This window comes from Thalassophryne amazonica, chromosome 12, assembly GCF_902500255.1.
Source record: "Thalassophryne amazonica chromosome 12, fThaAma1.1, whole genome shotgun sequence".
Classification (NCBI taxonomy): Eukaryota; Metazoa; Chordata; class Actinopteri; order Batrachoidiformes; family Batrachoididae; genus Thalassophryne; species Thalassophryne amazonica.
Genome location: NC_047114.1, coordinates 11,072,496 through 11,097,347, shown reverse-complemented (window position 1 = coordinate 11,097,347; position 24,852 = coordinate 11,072,496). Strand labels below are relative to the sequence as shown.

General features: G+C 40.4%; 1 protein-coding gene across 3 annotated transcripts in view; it reads left to right on the top strand.

Moving 5' to 3' along the window:
* efr3a (EFR3 homolog A (S. cerevisiae)) overlaps positions 1–24,852 on the top strand; it is a 240,982-nt gene that overhangs the window by 126,001 nt on the left and 90,129 nt on the right. For all 3 annotated transcript variants that reach the window (XM_034182373.1, XM_034182372.1, XM_034182374.1), the window contains one exon: positions 17,860–17,981. In XM_034182373.1, the coding sequence (XP_034038264.1) occupies positions 17,860–17,981 (122 nt within the window). The remainder of the gene's footprint in view (positions 1–17,859; positions 17,982–24,852) is intronic.

Here is a 24,852-nt window from a genome sequence, read left to right as displayed (position 1 = left end):
GTCTTTGGAATGAGCTGGGGTTGGTTTGTTCAATCTGAAAATGTGTATGGGAACTTGCATGGAGCACTGCGTCCAGTGCTGTACTCTGAAGTCCATGAAAAAAATTAAACATATTTTTTCACAGACATTTCATGGACTCCTTTGGGTCCCTCGGTGTATTGCCACGTAGGGCTGCATAAACTTGGCGTAGTCAGTATGCCATGCTGCGTTGGCCTGGTGTGAAAGGGGCTTTAGTTAGAAGTTCAAAGAGTGAATCATTGGGGAGTGCCAAGATGGCGCCGTTGTGTCTGGCTGCTCGTCTGCTGCTCTCCAGTCTGTTTGATATTTTATTGTTTTTAATTTATGCTGTTTTTGAGTCAGAGGTACTGCGGGTGTATGATCGCCAAACTCTGCTGGATCTCCAGCCCCCGGTTCGTGGTGTGGTGTGGTTATCGGCGGTTGGACAGAACTTTCCGCCCCCATTTTTATCGGAGGTGCCAGCTTTTCTGTGCCGTGCTCCTGCGCTGCCTTTCGGCCGAAAGCGCAGTTGTCGCCGCGGGAGATGAAGTGGACGTCTGGTGAAGCTGAAGCTCTGTTTGGCCTGCTGTTTGGCTTCCGGACGAGCTGTGCACAGAATTCTGGCAGGATCTGTGCTGCCCTGGCGCCTTGTGGATCCGGTTAGAGCCTGTGTGGTGCCGCTGGCCGGCTCTGAGGACTGTCGGCCCAGACGTCCACGTCTTCGCCGGATTGATGTGCGCCAGTGGCGCTCTCGGAACCTGGGCTTGCTTCGCCGGGTTCCGAACAGTGAGACTGTCATTCCCACTGAGGTCCTTACTCTGGGTCTCCTGAACATCAGATCACTGTCCTCAAAATCATTGTTGATTAATGATTTAATCATGGATCATCATTTAGATATGACTGGCTTGTGTGAAACCTGGCTCAAACCCACAACTCTCCTTCCTTTGAATGAGGCCTGTCCACCAGCGTACACATTTAGTCACGTGTCTCGTGGTGTGAAGCAAGGCAGGGGTGTGGCTTTTATTTACAAATCTAGGTTTTCTTTATTAGCTGTTGGGGGTCACAAATATAATTCGTTTGAGCATCTGACTCTCCGTTATGCCCGTGATGCTAAGTACTGTCAGGGTCATAAAACTGGAGCTCAGCTGTGTTATTTTGTCACTGTTTATAGGCCCCCTGGCCTATTCTGACTTCTTAGATGAATTTGGTGCGTTCATCTCTAGTTTGTCAACTAGTGCAGATAACATTTTGATTATTGATGACTTTAACATTCATATAAATAAGCCCTCTGATCCCCTTAGCAAATCATTTATGCAAATTGTGGATGCTTTAGGATTCCAGCAATGCATTCAGGACCCGACACACATTAGTGGAAATACCCTGGATCTGGTTCTTGCACGTGGGTTTGCTGTCACAAATATTGACATTTTGCCTCTTGCATCTATAGTCTCTGACCATTCACTTATCAGGTTTACATTTACGCTGCCACATTTAGTGGAACAACAACCTTGTCTACAACTGCAGCATCATATTAAACCCTCAACTATGACTGAACTTGAGGCCAGACTACCTGATATTTTAGCTTTGAATCTGGAGAATGCTAAATCAGTGGACAGCCTCACAGATAGTCTAAATTTAACGCTTAAAACTACACTTGATAAGATTGCGCCTCTCTTTTAAGGTCACGCCCTCCTAAGGCACAGTCACCTTGGTTCAATGATTATTTGCGTGACCTCAGGCAGAAGGCTAGAGGTTTGGAACAGAAATGGCGTTATTCCAAATTAGTGGTGTTCCGCCTTGTGTGGTGGGATGCTATTTTAGATTATAAGCATGCACTACTGGCCACGAAGCGGACCTATTACTCTGATTTGATCAGTAAAAACAAACATAACTCAAAGTTTTTGTTTGACACGGTCGCATTTCTTATTCACGGGCAGCCGCCTGTTAGTCGTTCTCCCTTTTCAGCACAGGATTTCTTGGATTATTTTGAGAAGAAAATAGAAGATATTAGGCTGAGCATATCTCAGCATGCCTCGGCCCAGCCATTAAAACCAGCTATGGAGGTGGGCGCTACCATTGAGGGGTTACCTAGATTGACAGAATTTAATAGTATTTCATTGGGCGTGCTGACGAAACTTGTGGCGTCTACAAAAAGCACAACCTGTTTATTTGATCCCATACCAACAAAATTGTTTAAGGACCTGTGGCCCACTCTTGGGCCGACTGTGCTGGAAATTATTAATCTGTCATTAACCTCTGGATCTGTTCCGAAATGTTTTAAATCAGCAGTGATTAAACCATTACTTAAGAAATCTAATCTTGACCCTAGTGTATTGAAAAATTACAGGCTGATATCAAATCTATCATTCTGTTCCAAAATTTTATAAAAGGTGGTTTCACGGCAGCTCATAGACCACCTTACTGAGAATGATCTTTTTGAGCCGCTGCAGTCTGCTTTTACGAAATATCACTCGACAGAGACAGCGCTCACTAAAGTTGTGAATGATCTTCTGCGAGCAATGGACTCAGACACCACTGCGATTTTGGTGTTGTTAGATCTCAGTGCTGCGTTTGATATTGTGGATCATCATATTTTGCTCAGTAGGTTGGAGAATTTTTTGGGGATTACTGGAAGTGCCCTTGCCTGGTTGACATCATATCTGTCCAGTCATTCTCAATGTGTCTTGTATAATGGCACTACCTCTGACCTTGCTGACATGAGATTTGGGGATCCACAGGGATCTGTTTTAGGCCCCTTGCTTTTCTTCCTGTATGTGGCACCCCTTGGGCGTATACTGCGGAGTTTTGGGATTGCCTTTCATTGTTAAGCTGATGATACTCAGTTGTACATGCTGATAACTGCGGGAAATCTTACTCCCATAAAATCCCTGGAGGACTGTCTTCTGTCAGTGAGAAGTTGGATGTCTAGTAACTTTGATAAGACTGAAATGATGGTTCTTGGTCCAGCGAGACATCGGCATCAGTTTGACCAGCTGGCACTCAGCCTGGGTTCCTGTGTCATACATCATACGGACAAAATGAGGAACTTTGGGGTAATTTTTGATCCCACATTGTCGTTTGACCTCCACATCAGGGATGTTACTAGGACTGCTTTTTTCCATCTGAGAAATATAGCGAGGATCTGCCCCATCCTGTCCGTGGCTGATGCTGAGACCCTGATTCATGCTTTTGTTTCTTCTAAACTAGATCACTGTAATGTTCTATTTTCAGGGTTACCACAGTCCAGCATTAGGGGTCTTCTGCTGGTTCAGAATGCTGGTTCAGAAGGTCTTAACATATCACACCCATTTTGGCATCTTTGCACTGGCTCCCTGTCTCTGTGAGAGCAGATTTTAAGGTTTTGTTATTGACTTATAAGGTTGTTCATGGACTGGCGCCATCTTATCTGGCTGATCTGGTGGAACTCTACGTGCCGGCCCGGGCTTTGCGGCCGCAGGATGCGGGACTTCTCTGTGTTCCCAGGGTGAAGAAGAAGTCAGCAGGTCAAAGAGCCTTTTCGTATCGTGCACCCACCCTGTGGAACAGTCTTCCTGCGACTGTGAGGCAGTCTGAGTCTGTGGACATTTTTAAGTCAAGACTCAAAACCTATTTTTATTCTCTTTCTTATGGATAGTTTTTATTTGTATTTGTTTTATTCTTTTACTTCTGTTTTTATTTATGTATTTGAATTTTTTATTCATTTTTAATTATTTATTCAATTTTATGTTGACTTGTTTTATGTAAGGCGCCTTGAGACGGCTTTTGCTGTGATTTGGCGCATTATAAGCTAATTAAATTAAGTTCAACTACATTTTTTTTAAAACAATTTCAAGTTTGAATGCCGTCTTGTTGTGCATCTGATGCTCTTTGCTTTTATGTGCAGTGAAGGTAGAATAAACACTGCTATTAAAGTTACAGTAGTTACAGTCTTGATATGGGCAAGCAACCATTTGCCTCGTCTTAAGATGTCTTTGCAAATGGGTAAAGAAGTCTGCTTCTGTGGAAGGCTCCACAAACTTGCACAACTGACAGTGATAACAGTGAAATGCAGTTTCTCCACTTTTGCCTGCATCCTTTTGAGTCTGCCATGTTAAGTGTACTTTGAGAGCATTAAAAGATTGAAATGTGCAGAAGCATTCCTTATGAAGGCATGGGAGAAGGGATGTCCGAGTGTGGTATCCATGTTGTAAGCGGTAATGCTTAAGCAAGTAGTCTCTCTTTTCAGCAAAAAATGTGCAGTACTTACAAGTCCACTGCATTAGATGATACTGCTCTGGTTGATCCCAAAAGCCATGATAATGTCAGCAGTGAGCAAAAAAAAAAAAAAAAAAACCTTTTCTAAACAGTCACAAATTAAAATGTACAACTATTTTTTAACCACAAATTTAAATCTGCAATGAATTATTTTAACATTCACAAACTAGAACGTGGAATTAATTTGTTTTAAATTAATGTAATTGATTCTTTTTGAACAGTCAAATTGAAATGTACGTTGAATTTCAGAATACAGCTAGTGACATTATTGTATGTCTGTTGGTTACCCCAACCCACGAAACAAATACAAATATTGAATGATTGATTGTTCAGTATATGAGGCATTAGGTGAATACCTGTAATTGCTGAGATTGGGCTGTGTGTGGCCAGTTTACCATCTGCTTCAGCCTGAAAGGGGGATAGTGAAAAAGAACACAAAATTAAGGCAATAATTTCAAAATAAAGCTGGAAGTAGCATTGGTTGGGACCTCACACTCCTGTTGGGGTAGGCCCAGTCATGGTCTCTGGCCCATTTAAATATTAATAAATTGTCCATTTTGAAGCTTTCATGGTCATTTGTAAGAATCAAGGACTTTTATTTTGAAGGAGTTTGGGGCTTTTATTTGGAAAGTCAGGACATCCAGGTAAACTGGTCAGTTTTGGTGATGTACTCTCTGGTGAGTGAGGATGAGAAGTATCTGCAGGTTGATCAATTCAAATGGCACATCTGGGTAATTCTACAGTAATGGAATTACAATCTGAGCTAATCTGTCATGGTTAGATGCCATATGTCCAGGTTTGCTGCTGTTGTAATTCCGTTACCATAGAATTGCCCATCTACATTCATTTGACTTCATGTGAGCTGGTAACAGTGTGTCTGACACGTGCACGTGCAGCTGTGAGGGGATCACTCATGTAGGCAGACAGAGATAAATATTCAAGTGATTAAACCTTTTTGAACTGTCACTGCTTCTATTTTAGCTACAAATTTTATTTTAACTTTAAAATTGGTCCAACTTTGACCTACAAATCTTGTATTTACATGATTTTGCTATCTTTTACCGTTATTGAGAAATGAGGGTTTTTCTCTGCTTCCAGAGATGTTAAAATACACCCATATACGAGCAAAGAAAAAAAGTCTGCACACTTGACCTCCAGCTACGTATGCATTAATCTTTCTCCACATGCTTCTCTCCCAAACTCGCCCCTCTCGTCGATTTTATACACACACACACACACCTGCCCCCATTGCACATCTCCTCTTCACTTGTTCTCCTTTTTTTCCGGGCACCCCTTACCAAAAAGTAGTACATGCAAGTATGTTTCAAGTATACTTCCAGTTTACTTTTTATATACTTATCAGTACTATTTTTTGGTAAGGGACTATTTGAAAAAGCATTTCAAACGTATCTGAAGCGTCCACATTTCTAGCGTCTCACTTCGTTTGTACACCTGTCCCAACCACCGTGTCAATTTCACCTGTCCCTCAGTATGAATTTGTAAAAATGTAGTGCAAGCTAGCTTGCAAATGTCTGGCTAGGATACGCCACAAAATCTCTCCAGCTGCCCAGAAAAGTTACGGGCCCTGTCTCTCAACAGGACTTTGAATTCAAAATGCTAAATTTTGCCAAAACAGAGTATTAGTCTACAATAAACTGTAGCCGACATTTGTTTCCAAAAGTGTTGAAGTTACTGTCACGGCCCAATTTAGCATGCTTGCTACCAGTGATATTTGAATCAAATTTAATTGGCACGCCTCCCTGGCAAGCACCCGGTACTACACTACAGCAAGACAACTCGACAGTCTACCAAAGTAAAGTAAGTAAAATATTTACTTACCAAATCAGTGTGGCAAGCACAAGCAATCCCACAACACTAACGATAACTGACAAACAGGTGGAAGAGAGCACTGGTCCAAACATGGGCTCACTGTAGACATGTGCGGGTGAGAATGTGGGCAGTTTCAGGAATGCGCTAAGTAGATGAGGCAGATCTGCGCATGTCTGAAAGAATGCCCAGAGTACACAAAAAGATTTTTTTTTTCTAATTTGGAACTGGGATACATCAAGTAAAGCATGTTTTCCAACCTCAGATTACTCCATACTTATTTAAAAGTAGTGTTCATAACAGATTGATGAAAACTGAGTTTGATTCACTTATCATATTTAATTAATTTGTATGTTAGCATTTACTTTTAGTGTATATTTATACAGGCTCGTACAAAGAGAGTACAGTTCAAATCGGAGTCAAATTCCTTGTATTCTTGTAGGTACTTGGTGAGTGAAGCCCTGGTCACAACCCACCGTGTGTGGGCCTCCCCACATTTTCACAAAAACGTGGGGAGGCAGTAGCAAGAGCAAGGAGGGAGTACGTCAACGCACCCCCCCCCCCCCCCCCCCCGTGCTCCTGGTGAATCCGCAGCTCGACCGCAGCGAACGTTCTGCATGCACTAAAACCTCTGCGGCGTGTCTGCGTGCTCCCAAAACCGTAAGGAGGCAGTACTTACAATGTACGGATCTCCAGATTTTTTTGCGAGTAGACTGCACGCATGTGCAAGTACGGCGGGTTGTGACAATGGCTTAAAGGCTATTCTGCTTCTGATTCTGAAGAGACCAGCCCCTTCCCCATCAAATTAAACACTTCACCATTGTTTGAATGATTCCTCTTGTCATACTAAAGCAGAAAAACCATTTTAACTGATTTGGTGATGTCACCATTTGCAATATCCAGGGAAAGTCTTGGTGACCTCCGTAGACCATGTAGACCCTTGATACATTTCGCCATTTAATTATCCAACCAAATGCCACACACTGTAAAATAGTACATTTTTGGATCCTATGAGACATGAACAAATTGTCAGCAATTTCAACAAAATTTGAGCATTGGGTAAATTTTATCCCAGGATGACCTTGAACCATTATGGGGCTATACCGCTTTAACTAAACGTTGGAACCGAGCCAAATATACGCATATACTTTTCCCAATCTGTTAGTGTACATTAAAACACAGTTTGACTCAATTTCAAATTTTCCCCCTGTACTAATATTTTGCCACCTTGAAGATGGGGGCAGCAGTGTTAAAATTTGAACCCCATCATTTTCTGACAGATACTTTGAAGTTGGTAACTATTCAATCAGAGAAAGTATGCATCATTGGCAGAAAAAGCAAAATATGTATAAATCATAGTTGACTTTTATTTGATCTCGTATTTTGATGTAGAGAATGGTCACTGATCTGAAGCTTTTATTATTACATATAAAATTATTTAAACAGATCCATTTGGTGGTCTTATTATAGAATGATATATTGGGTTATGGTGGTACCATAAAAATTGGTAAATATCACTGTATGCAACTTTTCTTGCAAAGATGCACTTTTTACATAGAAGAAAATCAATATCTTGTCCAAATACAAGTGAGAACACAGATTTCTCTGAGAATTGTGTGTAAAGAATCTACCAGAATGCACTAAAATGCACCATTTAAAAAAATAAAGAAAAAAATTTCTGGGGGGGAGTTACCATTTTTAATGCAGCGCCCGTCAGTTCAACAGCATGAACCGTTTTTATTTTTGTGTTGTCTCTGTGTAAATGCGTTAGTCTCCACCGTGTTTCTTCTGCCAAGAATTTTCTCCCCAAAGTGATCTGTACATTAATTTTATTAGACAAATTGTCTAACAGTGAAACTTGTCGTTACTCGTTACATTCCCTATTTTATTCACAGCCAATAGAGTTGGTTCTTGACTTGTTAACTAGCTTATTGACTTAATTTCTAAATGATTGTTTGTTTTTTTTGTTTTTTTTTATTTTGGGTCCACCTTTAAGATTAAAACTTCTCAAATGAATTATAATATTCTTAAGTCTGAACACATTTTTAGTCATTAGCCTCAATAGTATCAATCTGTGTTACTTCCCCAACCCAGGCTGGGGAAGCAACCTGAGCGTTATTGTACAAGGCACAAAACACAAATAAAATGCTACTTGTCATCACTGAACAGATGATTAAAGGTGAGGTAAACATCCAGCGAATTATTTGTAACACCAACACTTATCTTGGATTTGGCTTGCTGTCCTCCTGTTGCTTCACACAGTCCAACCAAGTGTTCAAAGGTAGTATAAACATTACATTCACTCTTTTGATTCGAAATTGTGGTCATTCAGTCTGAGAGCAGGATTTCTTAATTTTTTTTGTTTTATATGACTCAAAGTGTCTCTCTCATTCAGATCTTGTTTTATGGCAGTTGGCATCCAGCCTAATGGTGCGTTACTACCACCTTCTGCTCTGGAATGTGAATCACAGGATCTCATTGCAAACTCCCAGTCTCTGGCCTGAGAGGTGGACACTCTGTCCAGTTGGGCTCTGGCCTGAGGAGCCAGAGAGTCCTTTAGCTGTTGGGGGAGTGAGGCTTATTGGCTACTATATGCATGGCGACTCCTGCTGGCTTCCATCACATGTAGACCTGTGCCATCATAGCATTAGCTTTACAGAACTGATATCCAGACTACAGTCCATAACATTAGATGGTGCCAGTATGTTTTTAACATATGAATTGCTTCAGGACTGCCCCAACTAGTAAAAAAAAAACAGAACAAACATGACTTATTGTCTCAAAAATGCAGTACATGCCAAAATGTGTTGAAAAAAATATGAACACAGTTTATTCTTGATGCATTATGCATTTATGCGTCATCCATTACTTTCACAAAATGTGCTGAAGACCTGAGAAGAGAAGATGGTGGATTTTTTTTTTTTTCCATGTTGCTATGAAGTTGGAACTCCATACAATAAAATAATTAAACTTATAAGCATTTTCTGTTTGTAAAGCTTCAGGCAGCAGTCGAGTCAGAATTTGATGATGCTTCAGCAACACTGAGGCTGCAGAAAGAAAGTCCCAGTCTGACCGTTACTGGGCTGCGAAGACCTTCGTCATCATTACCTGACTCGGGACACCAGAGGCAGCAGATCGTTAGGGCTGTCGACTCCAGCAGACATAAACAATTTGCTGTGAAAAACTGCAGGTGCCACCATGTCTGAAAGTTGCTTTCAAATTGTTTTCAAAGTTTGTGTGCATTATCTGTTTAAACAAACTGTCGACCAATGGGGATTGTAGAATGGCTTCCTGATTATGACTGTCAGGGGCCACTGGACTGCTGTGGAGAAACAAAAATTAAAAAAACATTCCACCCACGGGATTCGAACCTGCAATTTACAAAAGCTCTGATTAACAAACGTAAACTTTACCACTGCGCTACCATTGCTGTCCTGTAATAGGAGCATAAAATGCCTACAATCAACAAGGAGATAAACATATTTAAAAATAAAAGAGAAATTAGACAAAGTAGACGAAGAGAAAGTCTTTAATTTTTGCCGTAATAACTGACAACATGGCATTTGTTATGGCGTATTTTTGGCTGTGTTGTAATGCAGGGTTCGCCCCAGACATTTTTAGTATAGCAGTGCTCTTGACAATTATCACCCGAGGCGGCACGCGTTGCGAGTCATTTTGACTGGTTTTAGATGCATTGAAAGCAAGAATAATAGACAAAAAAAGACGCTTATGTTGTAATATCAAAGTTCTTTGTTGCATGTTTCTGTCTAAGTTAATAAAATAAATAATGTTTAAAAGTTTAAAAACACATTAATATTTGATGGACATAGCATTTGCTCTCTTCAAAAATGACACACTGTACCTTTAATCCTGTAAGACAGAGTTTTTCTGTCATATTGACAGTTTAAGTTTTTGAGTGGGATTGCATACTTAAAAAAAAAAAGCAAAAAAAAAAAAGCAAAAAACAATATAACCCCTAATTGTCTTGTTTGAAAAAGAGCTGAGCCTGGACTGATTTGATTGTCTAATCAAAATCAGAATCAGATTTATTGCCAATTAAGTTCTCACATACAAGTAATTTGATCTGGTGTCACTGGTGCAATAATGAAAGCAAAAAAAAATACTTGTCTATGGCTGATGCTGAGACTTTGATTCATGCATTTGTCTCTTTGAGACTGGACTATTGTAATGCTCTATTTTCTGGTTTACTGCAGTCCAGTATTCGGGTTGTTCAACTGGTTCAAAATGCTGCTGCCAGACTTTTGATACAAAGTGTCAAAGGTTTGGCCACATTATGCCCATTTTGGCATCCCTACACTGCCTTCCTTTCACTGTAAGATCAGATTTGACGGTACTGTTATTAGCTTATAAAATTGATCATGGACAATTGTTCATTGTTCCCTATCTGGCTGACCTGGTAAGGCCCTATGTACCAGCTCGGGCCCTGCAGGACTTTTTTGTGTCCCCAGAGTGAATAAAAAGTCTGCTGGTCATAGAGCTTTCTCTTACCGTGCCCCAGCTCTGTGGAATGACACTTTTAAATCACGTTTAAAGACTCATTTGTTTTCCTTGTTTTATTGTGTTATGATGTGTTTTTATTCTTGTGTTCTTATATGGTTTTGTCTTTTTACTGTGTTTTTACATTTTTAAATCAGTTTTCTCAGTTTTTATTATGCTGTATGAAGCACCTTGAGGCGATCTCACCGAGAATTGGTGGTATATAAATTAATAAATTTGAATTTGGAGTGTATTTGGGAGGTCCACTTCAGATCTTGGGAGATGGCGAATCCCAGGAACCCGAAAGTGTCCACAGTAGGCACAGTGTTGTTGAGGATGGGAGGGTGATGGTGGGTTCCTCCTGAAGTCTGCTGTCATGTCCACAGTCTTGAACGGGTTCAGCTCCAGGTTGTTCTGACCACACCAGAGGACCACCTCCACCTCCTGTTCCACCTCCTGTCTGTATGCAGTCCATGGAGCTGTATAAAAGAACTAGAGAGCGCAGTAGCGCTGAGCCGTGTGCCAAAAAGGAGGCATGATTGCCATGTTAATTCCGTGCAAGTTAGTGATTTGCGTGCATAGAAGTTTACTTAGTCTTGTCAAGAAACAGGTGGAATATGCCGGAAAGCTGCGCATGTTGGCAAAGCCACAAACAGAGGAACAAGGGAGACAAATATTTCCTTCCATAAGTAAGTGCTTTTGGTTCTTCTTGTCACTTTGTCCGTGATGTTTGAATGATAAACAGCTGTATGTCTCCTGCCGTACCTGTGTCACCCGATGACATGGACCATTAACTCTTCACTTATGTCTAGTTGATATTTTCCACTGCTAGACCAATGTCTAGTTAAAATACTTGTCGTTAGTGATTAAAATTGTTTGACAAGACGGGGGATTTTTTTTTAATTTGCACCTTAAAATAATGAGATTATAATGACCCGCGCTGTGCCGCTCTCAGCCACACTCACACACAGAGATGTGTACGTACCCACACCACTGACTTCATGAATGAAACTCAGTCAATAAAGGATAATTGTGTAAAAATCTAATATATATATATATATATATATATATATATATATATATATATATATATATTGAGCGCCTTGGGGCAACTGTTTGTTGTGATTTGGCGCTATATAAGAAAAAAGTTGATTGATTGATATATATATATATATATATATATATTGTAATGTTTTAGGAGCCGCGCTGTGTTGAACACAGCAGCAGCTCAGCCTAGCAGCGTAGCTTAACAACGCAGATCCGTGTAACTTTCAACACTAATATTTGGGAATGTGTGGGTGTCGGAGTAGGTTTAATACCTTTCTGACATAATTTAATGTAAATTCATTTTACTGGCTCGATATCCAGGTCAAAATGGCATTTTAACACGTGTTTTGCGAGCATTTTTCTGAGTGTGTTCAGTCGCGAATCTCCATTGAAAATGCATTAACATCCGGGTACTTCATCAATATTTTGCCCGGTTAGGAGGCGTCATGTCGCTGTCCATGAAGGAACATTTTCATTTAGTGTGCAGCATTGGGACTGCGCTCTCTAGTACTCATATACAGCTCCATGATGCAGCCTCATCACCATCCCGGATGAGACCAGTGATGGTCGTATCATCCACAAACTTCAGGAGTTTAACAGATGAGTCCACTGAGGCGCCTGAGCACTGTATGAGGTCAAAAGGTAATAAAAAAAAAAAAAACTACAGACATTCATCACGAAATGTCCCGCGCGCAGTACTATTTTCCATGTAAAATGCAGTAATATGTACATGTGTGGGATAGGTATTTGGTAAAAATTGGAGATTGACATATTTATTTAGAGGATGTGGCCAACAGTGACCATAAAAAGTCAGTAGCCTTCGAACAAATGCAAATAATTTTTTAAAAGTAGGTCAAGGTCACCGGCCTTCGAACACATACGAAGTACCCCTCCAAGACATGTACCCACCAAATACGAAGTTTTTGCAAGCAATAGGTGCTGAGGTACATTGCAGCGAACAAATTTCAGGCAAAGGATGTGACAGTTGTGACCACTGGTGACATTGAAAAGTAGGTCAACGTCCCCGGCCATTGAACCCATGCGAAGTACTCCAAGGCATGTACCCACCAAATATGAAGTTTCTGCGAGCAAAAGGTGCCGAGCTACGTTGCGCGAATGATATAATAGTTGTTACCATTGGTGACCTACAAAAGTAGGTCAAGGTCACCGGCCTTCGAACCCATGCGAAGTACTCTTCCAAGGCATGTATCCACCAAATATGAAGTTTTTGTGAGCAATAGATGCCGAGGTACATTGCAGCAAACAAATTTCAGGTGAAGGATTTGACAGTTATGACCATTGGTGACCTTGAAAAGTAGGTCAAGGTCCCCGGCTTTCGAACCCATGCGAAGTACTCCTTCAAAGTAGGGCTGCAGCAATTGATTATTTTAGTAATTGAGTATTCTATTGATTATTCTGGGGAATCGAGTAATCGGGTAAAAAGTAATTTTGTGTTTTTAAACATCAATAGTCCAGGGCTCTTCCTAAGCAGTGGCACTGTGCCAAAGTCTTGACATTTTGCTGAAATGGCGATGGGATGTGACTTTGTTTTTTTCCCCCCCAACTTGTAATATTTAACCATTTTGTTTTTTTTGTTTTTTTTTTTTATTATTTTTAAAGGTTGGTGGACTGGGTCCCTACGTGATTTTTTTTTTTTATCCCTCTTTCTCTTTGATTCAGCAGATGCATTTCAGCTGGAGGTTGAACATGCAAGCCTTGCAGTCACTGTTTTTTTTTTTTTTTTTTTTTTTTTTTTTTTAAGTTACCGTGTTTGTGATGAATTGTGTGTTGCCCCCCAAAAAAACGAAAATTAAAAAGCGAAACACTCAGTCAGCGCGAGTCTGAACAAAACAGACAGCAGCCGGCTTCGACTGTGGGTACCCGGCCGTCACTCACCACGTCGAGCAGACCGTGTGTTTTTTAAACAAACAAACACACTGCTTCACTTTAAATGCACAGTAAGTCTATTTCAGATGATCAGTGTGGTCCGTCTTTCTCTTAAAAGGCTTTATATTACTCTGTCGCATTGGAAAGCGGTAGCTTTAAGGGCTAAATTATTAGCTGTTAGCCTTCTTCTGTTGTTTTTCTGGGGACGCTACAGCGGCACACACAGGCCTGGCATATGTACTACAACGTTAAATGAAGCTTCGAGGCACAGAATTTGCCTCGATCATTTTTGTAATCGAATTATTCGAGTTATTCGAGTAATCGTTTCAGCCCGACTCCAGAGCATGTACCCATCAAATATGAAGTTGTTACCATTGGTGACCTTCAAAAGTAGGTCAAGGTCCCCGGACTTCGAACCCGTGCGAAGTACTCCTCCAAGGCATGTACCCACCAAAACTGAAGTTTTTGTGAGCAGTAGGTGTCGAACTACGTTGCGGTGAACAAATTAACGGACGGACCGACGTCAGGACGGACAGACGGACGGATGGACAGCCCGGATGCTATATGCCCTGCCTCGTGGCACAAGCGCTGCTCGGGGTATAAAAACAGTATAGCAAAACTGATCATGTTGAAAAAGTTTCTGAGATAGATATTGGACAGCTTATATTAGTGTATTAATAATTGTTAATCTAATATTTTTTATTGTTTACTTAAACTATTCTGAGATCAAGTCAAGATTGAGTACAATTGCTTTCAATTCCAAGACGAGGCTGAGGTAGTGGAAAGATAGTCTCGAGACAGACCAGACTCGAGTACTACAACTAACCTTAAAAAGCAAGTCTCTTCGGCTGCTCCCATGTTTTCGCTTGGGGTCGGCACAGCAGATTTACGTGGGTCTGCATGTTGATTTTTACACTGGATACCCTTCCTGATGCAACTCCAGATTACATGGAGAAATGTGGCAGGGGTGGGGTTTGAACCAGGAGCCTTCTGCACTGCCACGAAGTGCACTACCATTCGTCCACTACCCCTGCTTCCTACAGCTAACCTTATGGCGTCTTAATTCCAACCAGTGCCGAGCATCAAGGAACTAAAACACCACGTAAAAAACATTTCCATTTATTGGTCTGCACAGACAGGTGTTACTTATAGAATGCAATTTTTTTTTCAGTTTCACTGCTTTCCTCATATTATTGATAAAAGACCAAATACACCTTTCATACAAGCTTCATATGTTTATTTACTTATTTTTTGTTGCAATTTAGCTTAACTAAATAAATAAACGTTAACCTTGTGGTACTCCTCACATTGAACATTATAACTCATTTCCAGGAAACATTTCCACACTTGGTTTTACAACCCCTGGCAATAATTATGGAATCACCGGCCTCGGAGGATGTTCATTCAGTTGTTTAATTTTGTAGAAAAAAAGCAGATCACAGACATGACACAAAACTAAAGTCATTTCAAATGGCAACTTTCTGGCTTTAAGAAACACTATAAGAAATCAGGAAAAATAATTGTGGCAGTCAGTAACGGTTACTTTTTTTAGACCAAGAAGAGGGAAAAAAAATATGGACTCACTCAATTCTGAGGAATAAATTATGGAATCACCCTGTAAATTTTCATCCCCAAAACTAACACCTGCATCATATCAGATCTGCTCGTTAGTCTGCATCTAAAAAGGAGTGATCACACCTTGGAGAGCTGTTGCACCAAGTGGACTGACATGAATCATGGCTCCAACACGAGAGATGTCAGTTGAAACAAAAGAGAGGATTATCAAACTCTTAAAAGAGGGTAAATCATCACGCAATGTTGCAAAAGATGTTGGTTGTTAACAGTCAGCTGTGTCTAAACTCTGGACCAAATACAAACAACATGGGAAGGTTGTTAAAGGCAAACATACTGGTAGACCAAGGAAGACATCAAAGCGTCAAGACGGAAAACTTAAAGCAAAAAATTGAAAATGCACAACAAAACAAATGAGGAACGAATGGGAGGAAACTAGAGTCAACGTCTGTGACCGAACTGTAAGAAACCGCCTAAAGGAAGTGGGATTTACATACAGAAAAGCTAAACGAAAGCCATCATTAAAACCTAAACAGAAAAAACAAGGTTACAATGGGCTAAGGAAAAGCAATCGTGGACTGTGGATGACTGGATGAAAGTCATATTCAGTGATGAATCTCAAATCTGCATTGGGCAAGGTGATGATGCTGGAACTTTTGTTTGGTGCCGTTCCAATGAGATTTATAAAGATGACTGCCTGAAGAGAACATGTAAATTTCCACAGTCATTGATGATATGGGGCTGCATGTCAGGTAAAGGCAGTGGGGAGATGGCTGTCATTACATCATCAATAAATGCACAAGTTTACGTTGATATTTTGGACACTTTTCTTATCCCATCAATTGAAAGGATGTTTGGGGATGATGAAATCATTTTTCAAGATGATAATGCATCTTGCCATAGAGCAAAAACTGTGAAAACATTCCTTGCAAAAAGACACATAGGGTCAATGTCATGGCCTGCAAATAGTCCAGATCTTAATCCAATTGAAAATCTTTGGTGGAAGTTGAAGAAAATGGTCCATGACAAGGCTCCAACCTGCAAAGCTGATCTGGCAACAGCAATCAGAGAAAGTTGAGCCAGATTGATGAAGAGTACTGTTTGTCACTCATTAAGTCCATGTCTCAGAGACTGCAAGCTGTTATAAAAGCCAGAGGTGGTGCAACAAAATACTAGTGATGTGTTGGAGCATTCTTTTGTTTTTCATGATTCCATCATTTTTTCCATCAGAATTGAGTGATTCCATATTTTTTTCTCTCTGCTTGGTCTAAAAAAGTAACCGTTACTGACTGCCACAATTATTTTTCCTGATTTCTTATAGTGTTTCTTAAAGCCAGAAAGTTGCCATTTGAAATGACTTTAGTTTTGTGTCATGTCTGTGATCTGCTTTTTTTCTACAAAATTAAACAACTGAATGAACATCCTCTGAGGCCGGTGATTCCATAATTTTTCCCAGGGGTTGTAATTTCACATCTGGTTTGGGAACCACACGTCACCATCAGCTTTTTGACCCACTCTGAATGGCAACCACCAAGGCTGACCACTGATCTGGCTCCAGCCCCTGAAAGTAGCTATCTGCTACCTTTATTGGTTTTAAATTAACAAAACACAAGTAAACCGGTTGTTTTTAATCAATCAATCAATTTTATTTATATAACGCCAAATCACAACAAACAGTTGCCCCAAGGCGCTTTATATTGTAAGGCAAGGCCATACAATAATTACGTAAAAACCCCAACGGTCAAAACGACCCCCTGTGAGCAAGCACTTGGCGACAGTGGGAAGGAAACTAAATGCAGTTTATAATGCAAACACACCTTAGTACTGATCAGATGCTAACAAGCTAATTAATGTCATTGTATGAGGCACAAGACCAGAGTAAACTGCTTCTTCTTGCCACTGAATAGATGATCATAAGCAAAGCAAGTCTTCAGTGTAATTAAATATATAAACTGCGCATTATCGCTTTGTTATCCCCCCGTTATGAAGTACATCCATCCGTTTTCACTTGTTAGTGCGATATCTCAAGAACCAGTTGACCAATTTCATTTATATTTAACATAAGGTTGTACTTGGGTGATCCCCGGACACCAGTTGATTATGGTGACCTTGGGGTCAATTTCAGGGTCATATTAAAGATATTATTGTCATTCTTGTTAGCACAATATCTCAAGAACCAGTTGACAGTTTCATTCATATTTAACATAAGGTTGTACTTGGATGATCCCCTGACACTTTGTATTACTGATTTGTGGAGACCTGGGGATATGACTCTTGCTTATAATATGAACACTTAGATTAGAGCTGTCTGTTCTTCTTGTCTCACATGGTCCACAGTAGTGGACTTTCAAGTAGTAAAAGTTATGTTCCCTCTTTTTATTCCAGAGCATGGTCGTTCAGATTGAGAGCATGATTTCTTAAATTTATTCTTTCTCTAAGACAGAATGTGGTACCCAGCTTAATGGTGCAATACTGACACCTTCTGCTCCAGATTGTGAATCACTGTACCTCATTTACCTCATACCACAGTACCTCATTCATTTACCTGCTGAATGAATACCTCATTCATTCAACAGCAGCTTGTTACACATGTTGACGGTGCCATCTTGTAGTCATAGTTGACTGCAGTATTTTTTTAATGTTCAAGTCGCTTTAAGAATTTAAGTTGCAGGATTTCCCAAAACAAGTTAATGTGAGTTAGAGCCCGAAAAATAAAGTATATTCTCTTTCAGTAAAGTTAGTCATCTAAGTTAATAACTTTATTTCTTTTGTTTCTAGTTTGTCAAGTTTGCCAACATTGAGGAGGACACACCCTCCTACCATCGCCGCTATGACTTCTTCGTCTCCCAGTTCAGCGCCATGTGTCATTCTACTCATGACGACCCAGATATCCGAACCAGGTGAGGAGACTGTCACTGATGACCTTGGCTAAGAAATTGTCCACAAAATATGGGCCGCTCAGCAGTCATCTCAAGAAGAAGAAACCTTTTTTCAGCTGGTGTTTCTTCAGTTTAATGTTGTAAGATTTTTGATTCTTTAGTTTTATTGTTGAAACCTGTCAGTGGTATGAATTGCATAATGACCCAGATTTTGTGCTGATCTGAATTTAAAGTCCCCAAGAAGAGTTACAGAACTTGGCCAAGGATGGGGAAGTCTGGGATGAGCTGCTTGGTCTTGCCACCACAACCTGGATAAGCAGCAGAAAATGAATGAATAAATGAGTAAATTTACAAATACAATTTTATGCTGGATTTTTATGTAATCTGACAGTACATCTTAATGACTCGTACACACATGGACAAAATTATTGGTACCCCTGTATTTTATCTATATGTACATTTTAATATGTGGTCAGAAATAAATGCAAACAAAACAAATTTTGCCATTAATTGTGTCTGTTATACATTTTTATGGCAGGATTTTTGGTTTCACTTTATAAAAGCATTTTGTTTTGTCCTTGTTGCCAAAATAACTTTGGACATTTTAAAAAGACTTACACAAAATTTCTTTGTTTGCATTTATTTATGACCATATATTAAAATGTGTACATAAAATATAGGGGTACCAACAATTTTGTCCACGTGTGCATTTTTTGAGTCCATGTTTACTCTCTGCCTTTATAAATGCGGGTTTATAATGTATGAAGATGTGAAATCGGAGTCGATCTCGCCAACGTCAGATCCGTCGAGGGCAACAGCTTTAATTCCCACTGCTGCTCTTCACGTTGAACAACATCCATCATATACAGATTTAAATGTCTGCTCCTGGTTCATATTTCACAAGCGGAGGTCATGGATTTCAAAGCATGTGACTGATGAAATGCTTCATGAATCACTGTTTAAGTAACACTCAGGTTGTCGGACATTGAAATGAAACTTTACTGTAGGCTGTGTGAAAACCCAAACTACATTTCCCACAATGTATTTTGCCTTTCCGTGTGTGTGTTGCATGTTTTGAAAATGACAGCTTGCTCATGATTATTGGCAGACAATCAGTATTAAAGGACCCATTGAATTAAAGGCCAAAAAAATCAGTACATCACTAATGTTGTTTGAGAGAGAGAGAGAGACTTTGTCATTGTAATAAACAATGAAACTTCGTTAGTGACAACCAGTCAGTAGCAGCAATGATTAGATATTAAACTAAAATAAATAAAAATAAAATATAAGAGCAATAAGGTACATAAGACAACAATAGACATCATGACATCTGCCTTCACTGTGCATGCCTTTATTTACAGTGTAAAGTGAGATGCAAAAATTGCACTGTCTATAACTGTTTAAAATCCAGTTGGTACAATAGTCAGTGGCTCAGACTGCAGCTGAAGCTGGTGAGTATGAGAGTGGGGGCGGGGGGGGGGGGGGGGGGGGTGTAATGGAGGCTACAGCTCTGGGGAAAAAGCTGTTCCTCAATCTACTAGTCCGGGGTTTGATGTTATTGAATCGCTTACCTGATGGGAGCGGACCAAACAGATGTTGTCCGGGGTGTGTTTGGTCAGTGGAGATCTTGGTGGTTCTCCTCTGCAGATATCCAGCATACACAGCATCCAGGACAGGAAGCTCAGTGCCAGTGATCCTCTGGGCTGTCCTCACAACCCGAGCCAAGTCTTTTCTGTTCTCTGCTGTGCAGCTGTTATACCATACAGTCATGTCCTGACAGAGGATGCTCTCCACAGTGGTCCAACAAAGAAGACCTTTTTCCACAAATCTGCCCATACAGCTAAACCGATTTACAGTTGTGTTCAAGAGTTTACATGCCCTGGCAGATTTTTTTTTTTTTTTTTTTTTTTTTTTTTTTTTTTTTTTTTTTTTTTCCACAACACAAAACTTTTTTGTTGTTGTTGTTCACTGATGGTTAGTGGTTGGGTGAAACTATTTATTGTCAAACAACTGTTTACTCTTTTTAGATCATAATGACAACAGAAACTACCCAAATGACCCTGATCAAAAGTCTACATCCCCCTATTCTTAATACCGTGTATTGCTCCATTTAACATGAATAACAGCTGGAAGTCTTTTGTGGTAGTTGTGGACGAGGCTCTCTGATGGTGAAGCTGCCACTGAATGTCTTGGACTTTATTTACATCCATCACAAAGAAATACAAACAGTATGGCACTCTATGGTAAATCTGCATGGAGTTGACAGTTTCAAGAACAGAGTGACTTTGCAAGGAGAAGAGTGAGGAAAGCCACCAAGACACCCAGACAACACAGAAGAAGTTATAGGCTTCTCTGTGATTGGACAAATTGTGCACAGTACAGATTTTGTATTTTGCATCAACACTTTTAGCTTCATAGTTCAGGATGAGGTTCACAGTATTACTTTCATATTGTTTTTATGCAAACCCAGAGAGCGTCTGTGGCTGTCGGGTGAAATGTTAAGAAGGTATAAATAGCTCAGTGGTGGAGGTGCTGAGGTGAGGCTTTGACACAGCAGTGAGCCTCACCGCGATGCCTGCCCTGTGTGTCTAATGCAGATCAGCAGACTGCTGAGACAGAACCTGGAGCCTGTGGTCCCTGCCATCAGAGTGACACTGCCACAGCCGAGGCTCGTGTGTGCAACAACATATTTTTGCATTACAGAAAAGTCCATTTTCATTTGTCTGACTGTGAGCATGCACGTGGTGAGTCCCAGGGATGCTGGAAACATCGCTGCTCCTGTCTGCATGTCATTATTGTGTCTGATGGCAAGTCTCTTCGGCCATAGAGGATTTCTCAAATGGACGTTCTCTTATAGGATCAAATCCAAGCCAGAGGCATGCACCTGCCCCACTACCACCGCATCAATGCTCATACTGTTAATTACTGTCAGTTGTGGAAAACAGAAAGAAAAATAATCAGCAGCCATAAGGGTTCCCGCTTATGGCTGTTTTCATGATTAACTGATTATTTTAATAATTATACATACAAATGCTAAAATTTTACTGTTTGACAGTGAACTGTGCTAGCTTAACATTAGCATTAGCATTTATAATTTATTTATAATTTATAATTTATCTTCTTCACAGACTAAGGATAATTATGGAGTTCCACAAGGTTCTGTGCTAGGACCAATTTTATTCACTTTATACATGCTTCCCTTAGGCAGTATTATTAGAAAGCATTGCTTAAATTTTCATTGTTACGCAGATGATACCCAGCTTTCCCACTGTCGCCAAGTGCTTGCTCACAGGGGGTCATTTTGACCGTTGGGGTTTTTCCGTAATTATTGTATGGCTTTGCCTTACAATATAAAGCGCCTTGGGGCAACTGTTGTGATTTGGTGCTATATAAATAACCCTGACCTCTAGTAGTACTGTGAGAAATCATGGAGTCATTTTTGATCAGGATATGTCCTTCAATGTGCATATTAAGCAAATATGTAGGACTGCTTTTTTGAATTTGCGCAATATCTCTAAAATTAGAAAGGTCTTGTCTGAGTGATGTTGAAAAACTAATTCATGCATTTATTTCCTCTAGGCTGGACTATTGTAATTCATTATTATCAGGTTGTCCTAAAAGTTCCCTGAAAAGCCTTCAGTTAATTCAAAATGCTGCAGCTAGAGTACTGACCGGGACTAGAAGGAGAGAGAATTTAAAATTCTTCTTCTTACTTATAAGGTTTTGAATAATCAGGTACCCTATCTTATCTTAGGGACCTCATAGTACCATATCACCCCAATAGAGCGCTTCGCTCTCAGACTGCAGGCTTACTTGTAGTTCCTAGGGTTTGTAAGAGTAGAATGGGAGGCAGAGCCTTCAGCTTTCAGGCTCCTCTCCTGTGGAACCAGCTCCCAGTTCGGATCAGGGAGACAGACACCCTCTCTACTTTTAAGATTAGGCTTAAAACTTTCCTTTTTGCTAAAGCTTATAGTTAGGGCTGGATCAGGTGACCCTGAACCATCCCTTAGTTATGCTGCTATAGACTTAGACTGCTGGGGGGTTCCCATGATGCATTGAGTGTTTCTTTCTCTTTTTGCTCTGTATGCACCACTCTGCATTTAATCATTAGTGATTGATCTCTGCTCTCTTCCACAGCATGTCTTTTTCCTGATTCTCTCCCCTCAGCCCCAGCCAGTCCCAGCAGAAGACTGCCCCTCCCTGAGCCTGTTTCTGCTGGAGGTTTCTTCCTGTTAAAAGGGAGTTTTTCCTTCCCACTGTCGCCAAGTGCTTGCTCACAGGGGGTCATTTACCGTTGGGGTTTTTATGTAATTATTGTATGGCTTTTGCCTTACAATATAAAGCGCCTTGGGGCAACTGTTTGTTGTGATTTGGCGCTATATAAATAAAATTGATTTGATTAAACATGAAATTCCTCCCTTTGTAGCAAATCTAGAGGAAGCCAGTCTTCGCTCGAGCTGGTGTCACTGACTGAACAGTCTCCCCCTAAAAATCGTGCCTTCACTCCGCATGCGTCATTTCGGACCACAGATGCACATCTGAGTCTGACTCTCTACACCCAAAGCAATCAAAGGGAATAATGTAATTATTAACCATCAGATGACAAAATAAAACCTCTTAACTGATTCTAAAATCTGTTTTAAACAGAAACGAGGTGATAATTGGTGAGTCTCTACTGATGCTCCAAAATGATGTGTGCTGCTGCGGCACTGTGATCACTCCCACGTCTTTTATTAGATGATGACTGGAGTGCAGTTTTAAGCTCAAACAAAGTGCTAATCAGTGAATCGCTGGTGACACTCAGAAAAGACGCATGCACAGTGAAGGCAGAGTGGACCAATTTTTAGGGGGACCGTTCGGTCAGCATCATCAGAAAAAGATAACAATTATGGATTTTTATTTATTTATTTTTTTTTTTTACCTCAAAGTACAACCCCAATTCCAGTGAAGTTGGGACATTGTGTAAAATGTAAATAAAAACAGAATACAATGATTTGCAAGTCATCTTCAACCTACAGTGGGATAAAAAGTATTTAGTCAGCCCCTGATTGTACAAGTTCTCCTACTTAGAAAGATGAGAGAGGTCTGTAATTTTCAATATAGATACACTTCAATTATGAGAGACAAAATGAGAAAAAAAAATCCAGAATCAAATCAGCAGCATCAGGCATGTCCCTCTGTTTAAGCCAGAACATGTCCAGGCCTGTCTGAAGTTTGCCAGAGAGCATATGGATGATCCAGAAGAGGATTTGGAGAATATCATGTGGTCAGATGAAACCAAAACAGAACTTTCTGGTAAAAACTCAACTCGTCGTGTTTGGAGGAAGAAGAATGCTGAGTTGCATTCCAAGAACACCATACCTACTGTGAAGCATGGGGGTGGAAACATCATGCTTTGGGGCTGTTTTTCTGCAAAGCCGACAGGACGACTGATCCGTGTTAACGGAAGAATGAACGGGGCCATGTATCGTGAGATTTTAAGCCAAAGCCTTCTTCCATCAGTGAGAGCATTGAAGATGCAATGTGGGTGGGTCTTCCATCATGACAATGATCCCAAACACACTGCTCGGGCAATGAAGGAGTGGCTCCGTAAAAAGCATTTCAAGGTCCTGGAGTGGCCAAGCCCATCTCCAGACCTCAGCCCCATAGAAAATTTGTGGAGGGAGTTGAAAGTATGTGTTGCCCAGTGACAGCCCCAAAACATCACTGCTCTAGAGGAGATCTGCATGGAGGAATGGGCCAAAATACCAGCTACAGTGTGTGCAAACCTGGTGAGGACTTACAGGAAACGTTTGACCTCTGTCATTGCCAACAAAGATTATGTAACAAAGTATTGAGTTGACCTTTTGTTATTGACCAAATACTTATTTTCCACCATAATTTGCAAATAAATTCTTTAAAAAAAATCCTACAATGTGATTTCCTGGATTTTTTTTTTTCTCTCATTTTGTCTCTCACAGTTGAAGTGTACCTATGATGAAAATTACAGACCTCTCTCATCTTTCTAAGTATGAGAACTTGCACAATCAGGGGCTGACTAAATACTTTTTACCCCACTGTATATTCAATTGAATACACCACAAAGACAAGATATTTAATGTCAAACTGATAAACTTTATTGTTTTTGTGCAAATATTTGCTCATTTTGAAATGGATGCCTGCAACACGTTTCAAAAAACCTGGGACAGTGGTATGTTTACCACTGTGTTACATCACCTTTCCTTCTAACAACACTCAGTAAGTGTTTGGGAACGCACAGCAGTGTGGCAGTTCACACAATGAGCAGTAAGCAGAATTACATTTTCATTAATTTCTACTTTTGTTTGATGTCAGGTTTCTGCAGTAAATGTATCAAACTGTTGTTGACTTGAGTTGTGGATCTTGGTGTTGCTGTCAGTTCAGCGGCAGTTTGCATACTCGTGACAATCCCCCTTCCAAGATGGTGGATGGAAATGTTGCTCAAAGGAGCTCCATGTCCCCAGCCGTATAAACAGTGCAGGTATTCAGGTTTTCCTGACGAGATGCAGCGAAATATATTTAGACTGGACATCAGTAATACCAACTCTGAATTATCAACTTGACTTCCAACATGCAATTGAACGCAGCACAAGTACGCATGTGGTGCATTCCATTGTACTCAAATGAAAAAATGAACTCTGACAGAAAAATGGAATGGACATTCAAGTCAGAATTCCAAGTCAGGAAATCTGGCAAGTTGGGACTTGTCCCCCCCAAGTTCCAACAACAACGATTGCTGTTGTTGTCCATTCGGCTGCTCCTGTTTTGTTCAGGGTCACCACAGCGGATAGATCCGCATTGGTTTTACGCTGGATGCCCTTCCTGAAGCAACTCCAGTGTTACCTGGAGAAACACGCACAGCCGCTGGTGTTCC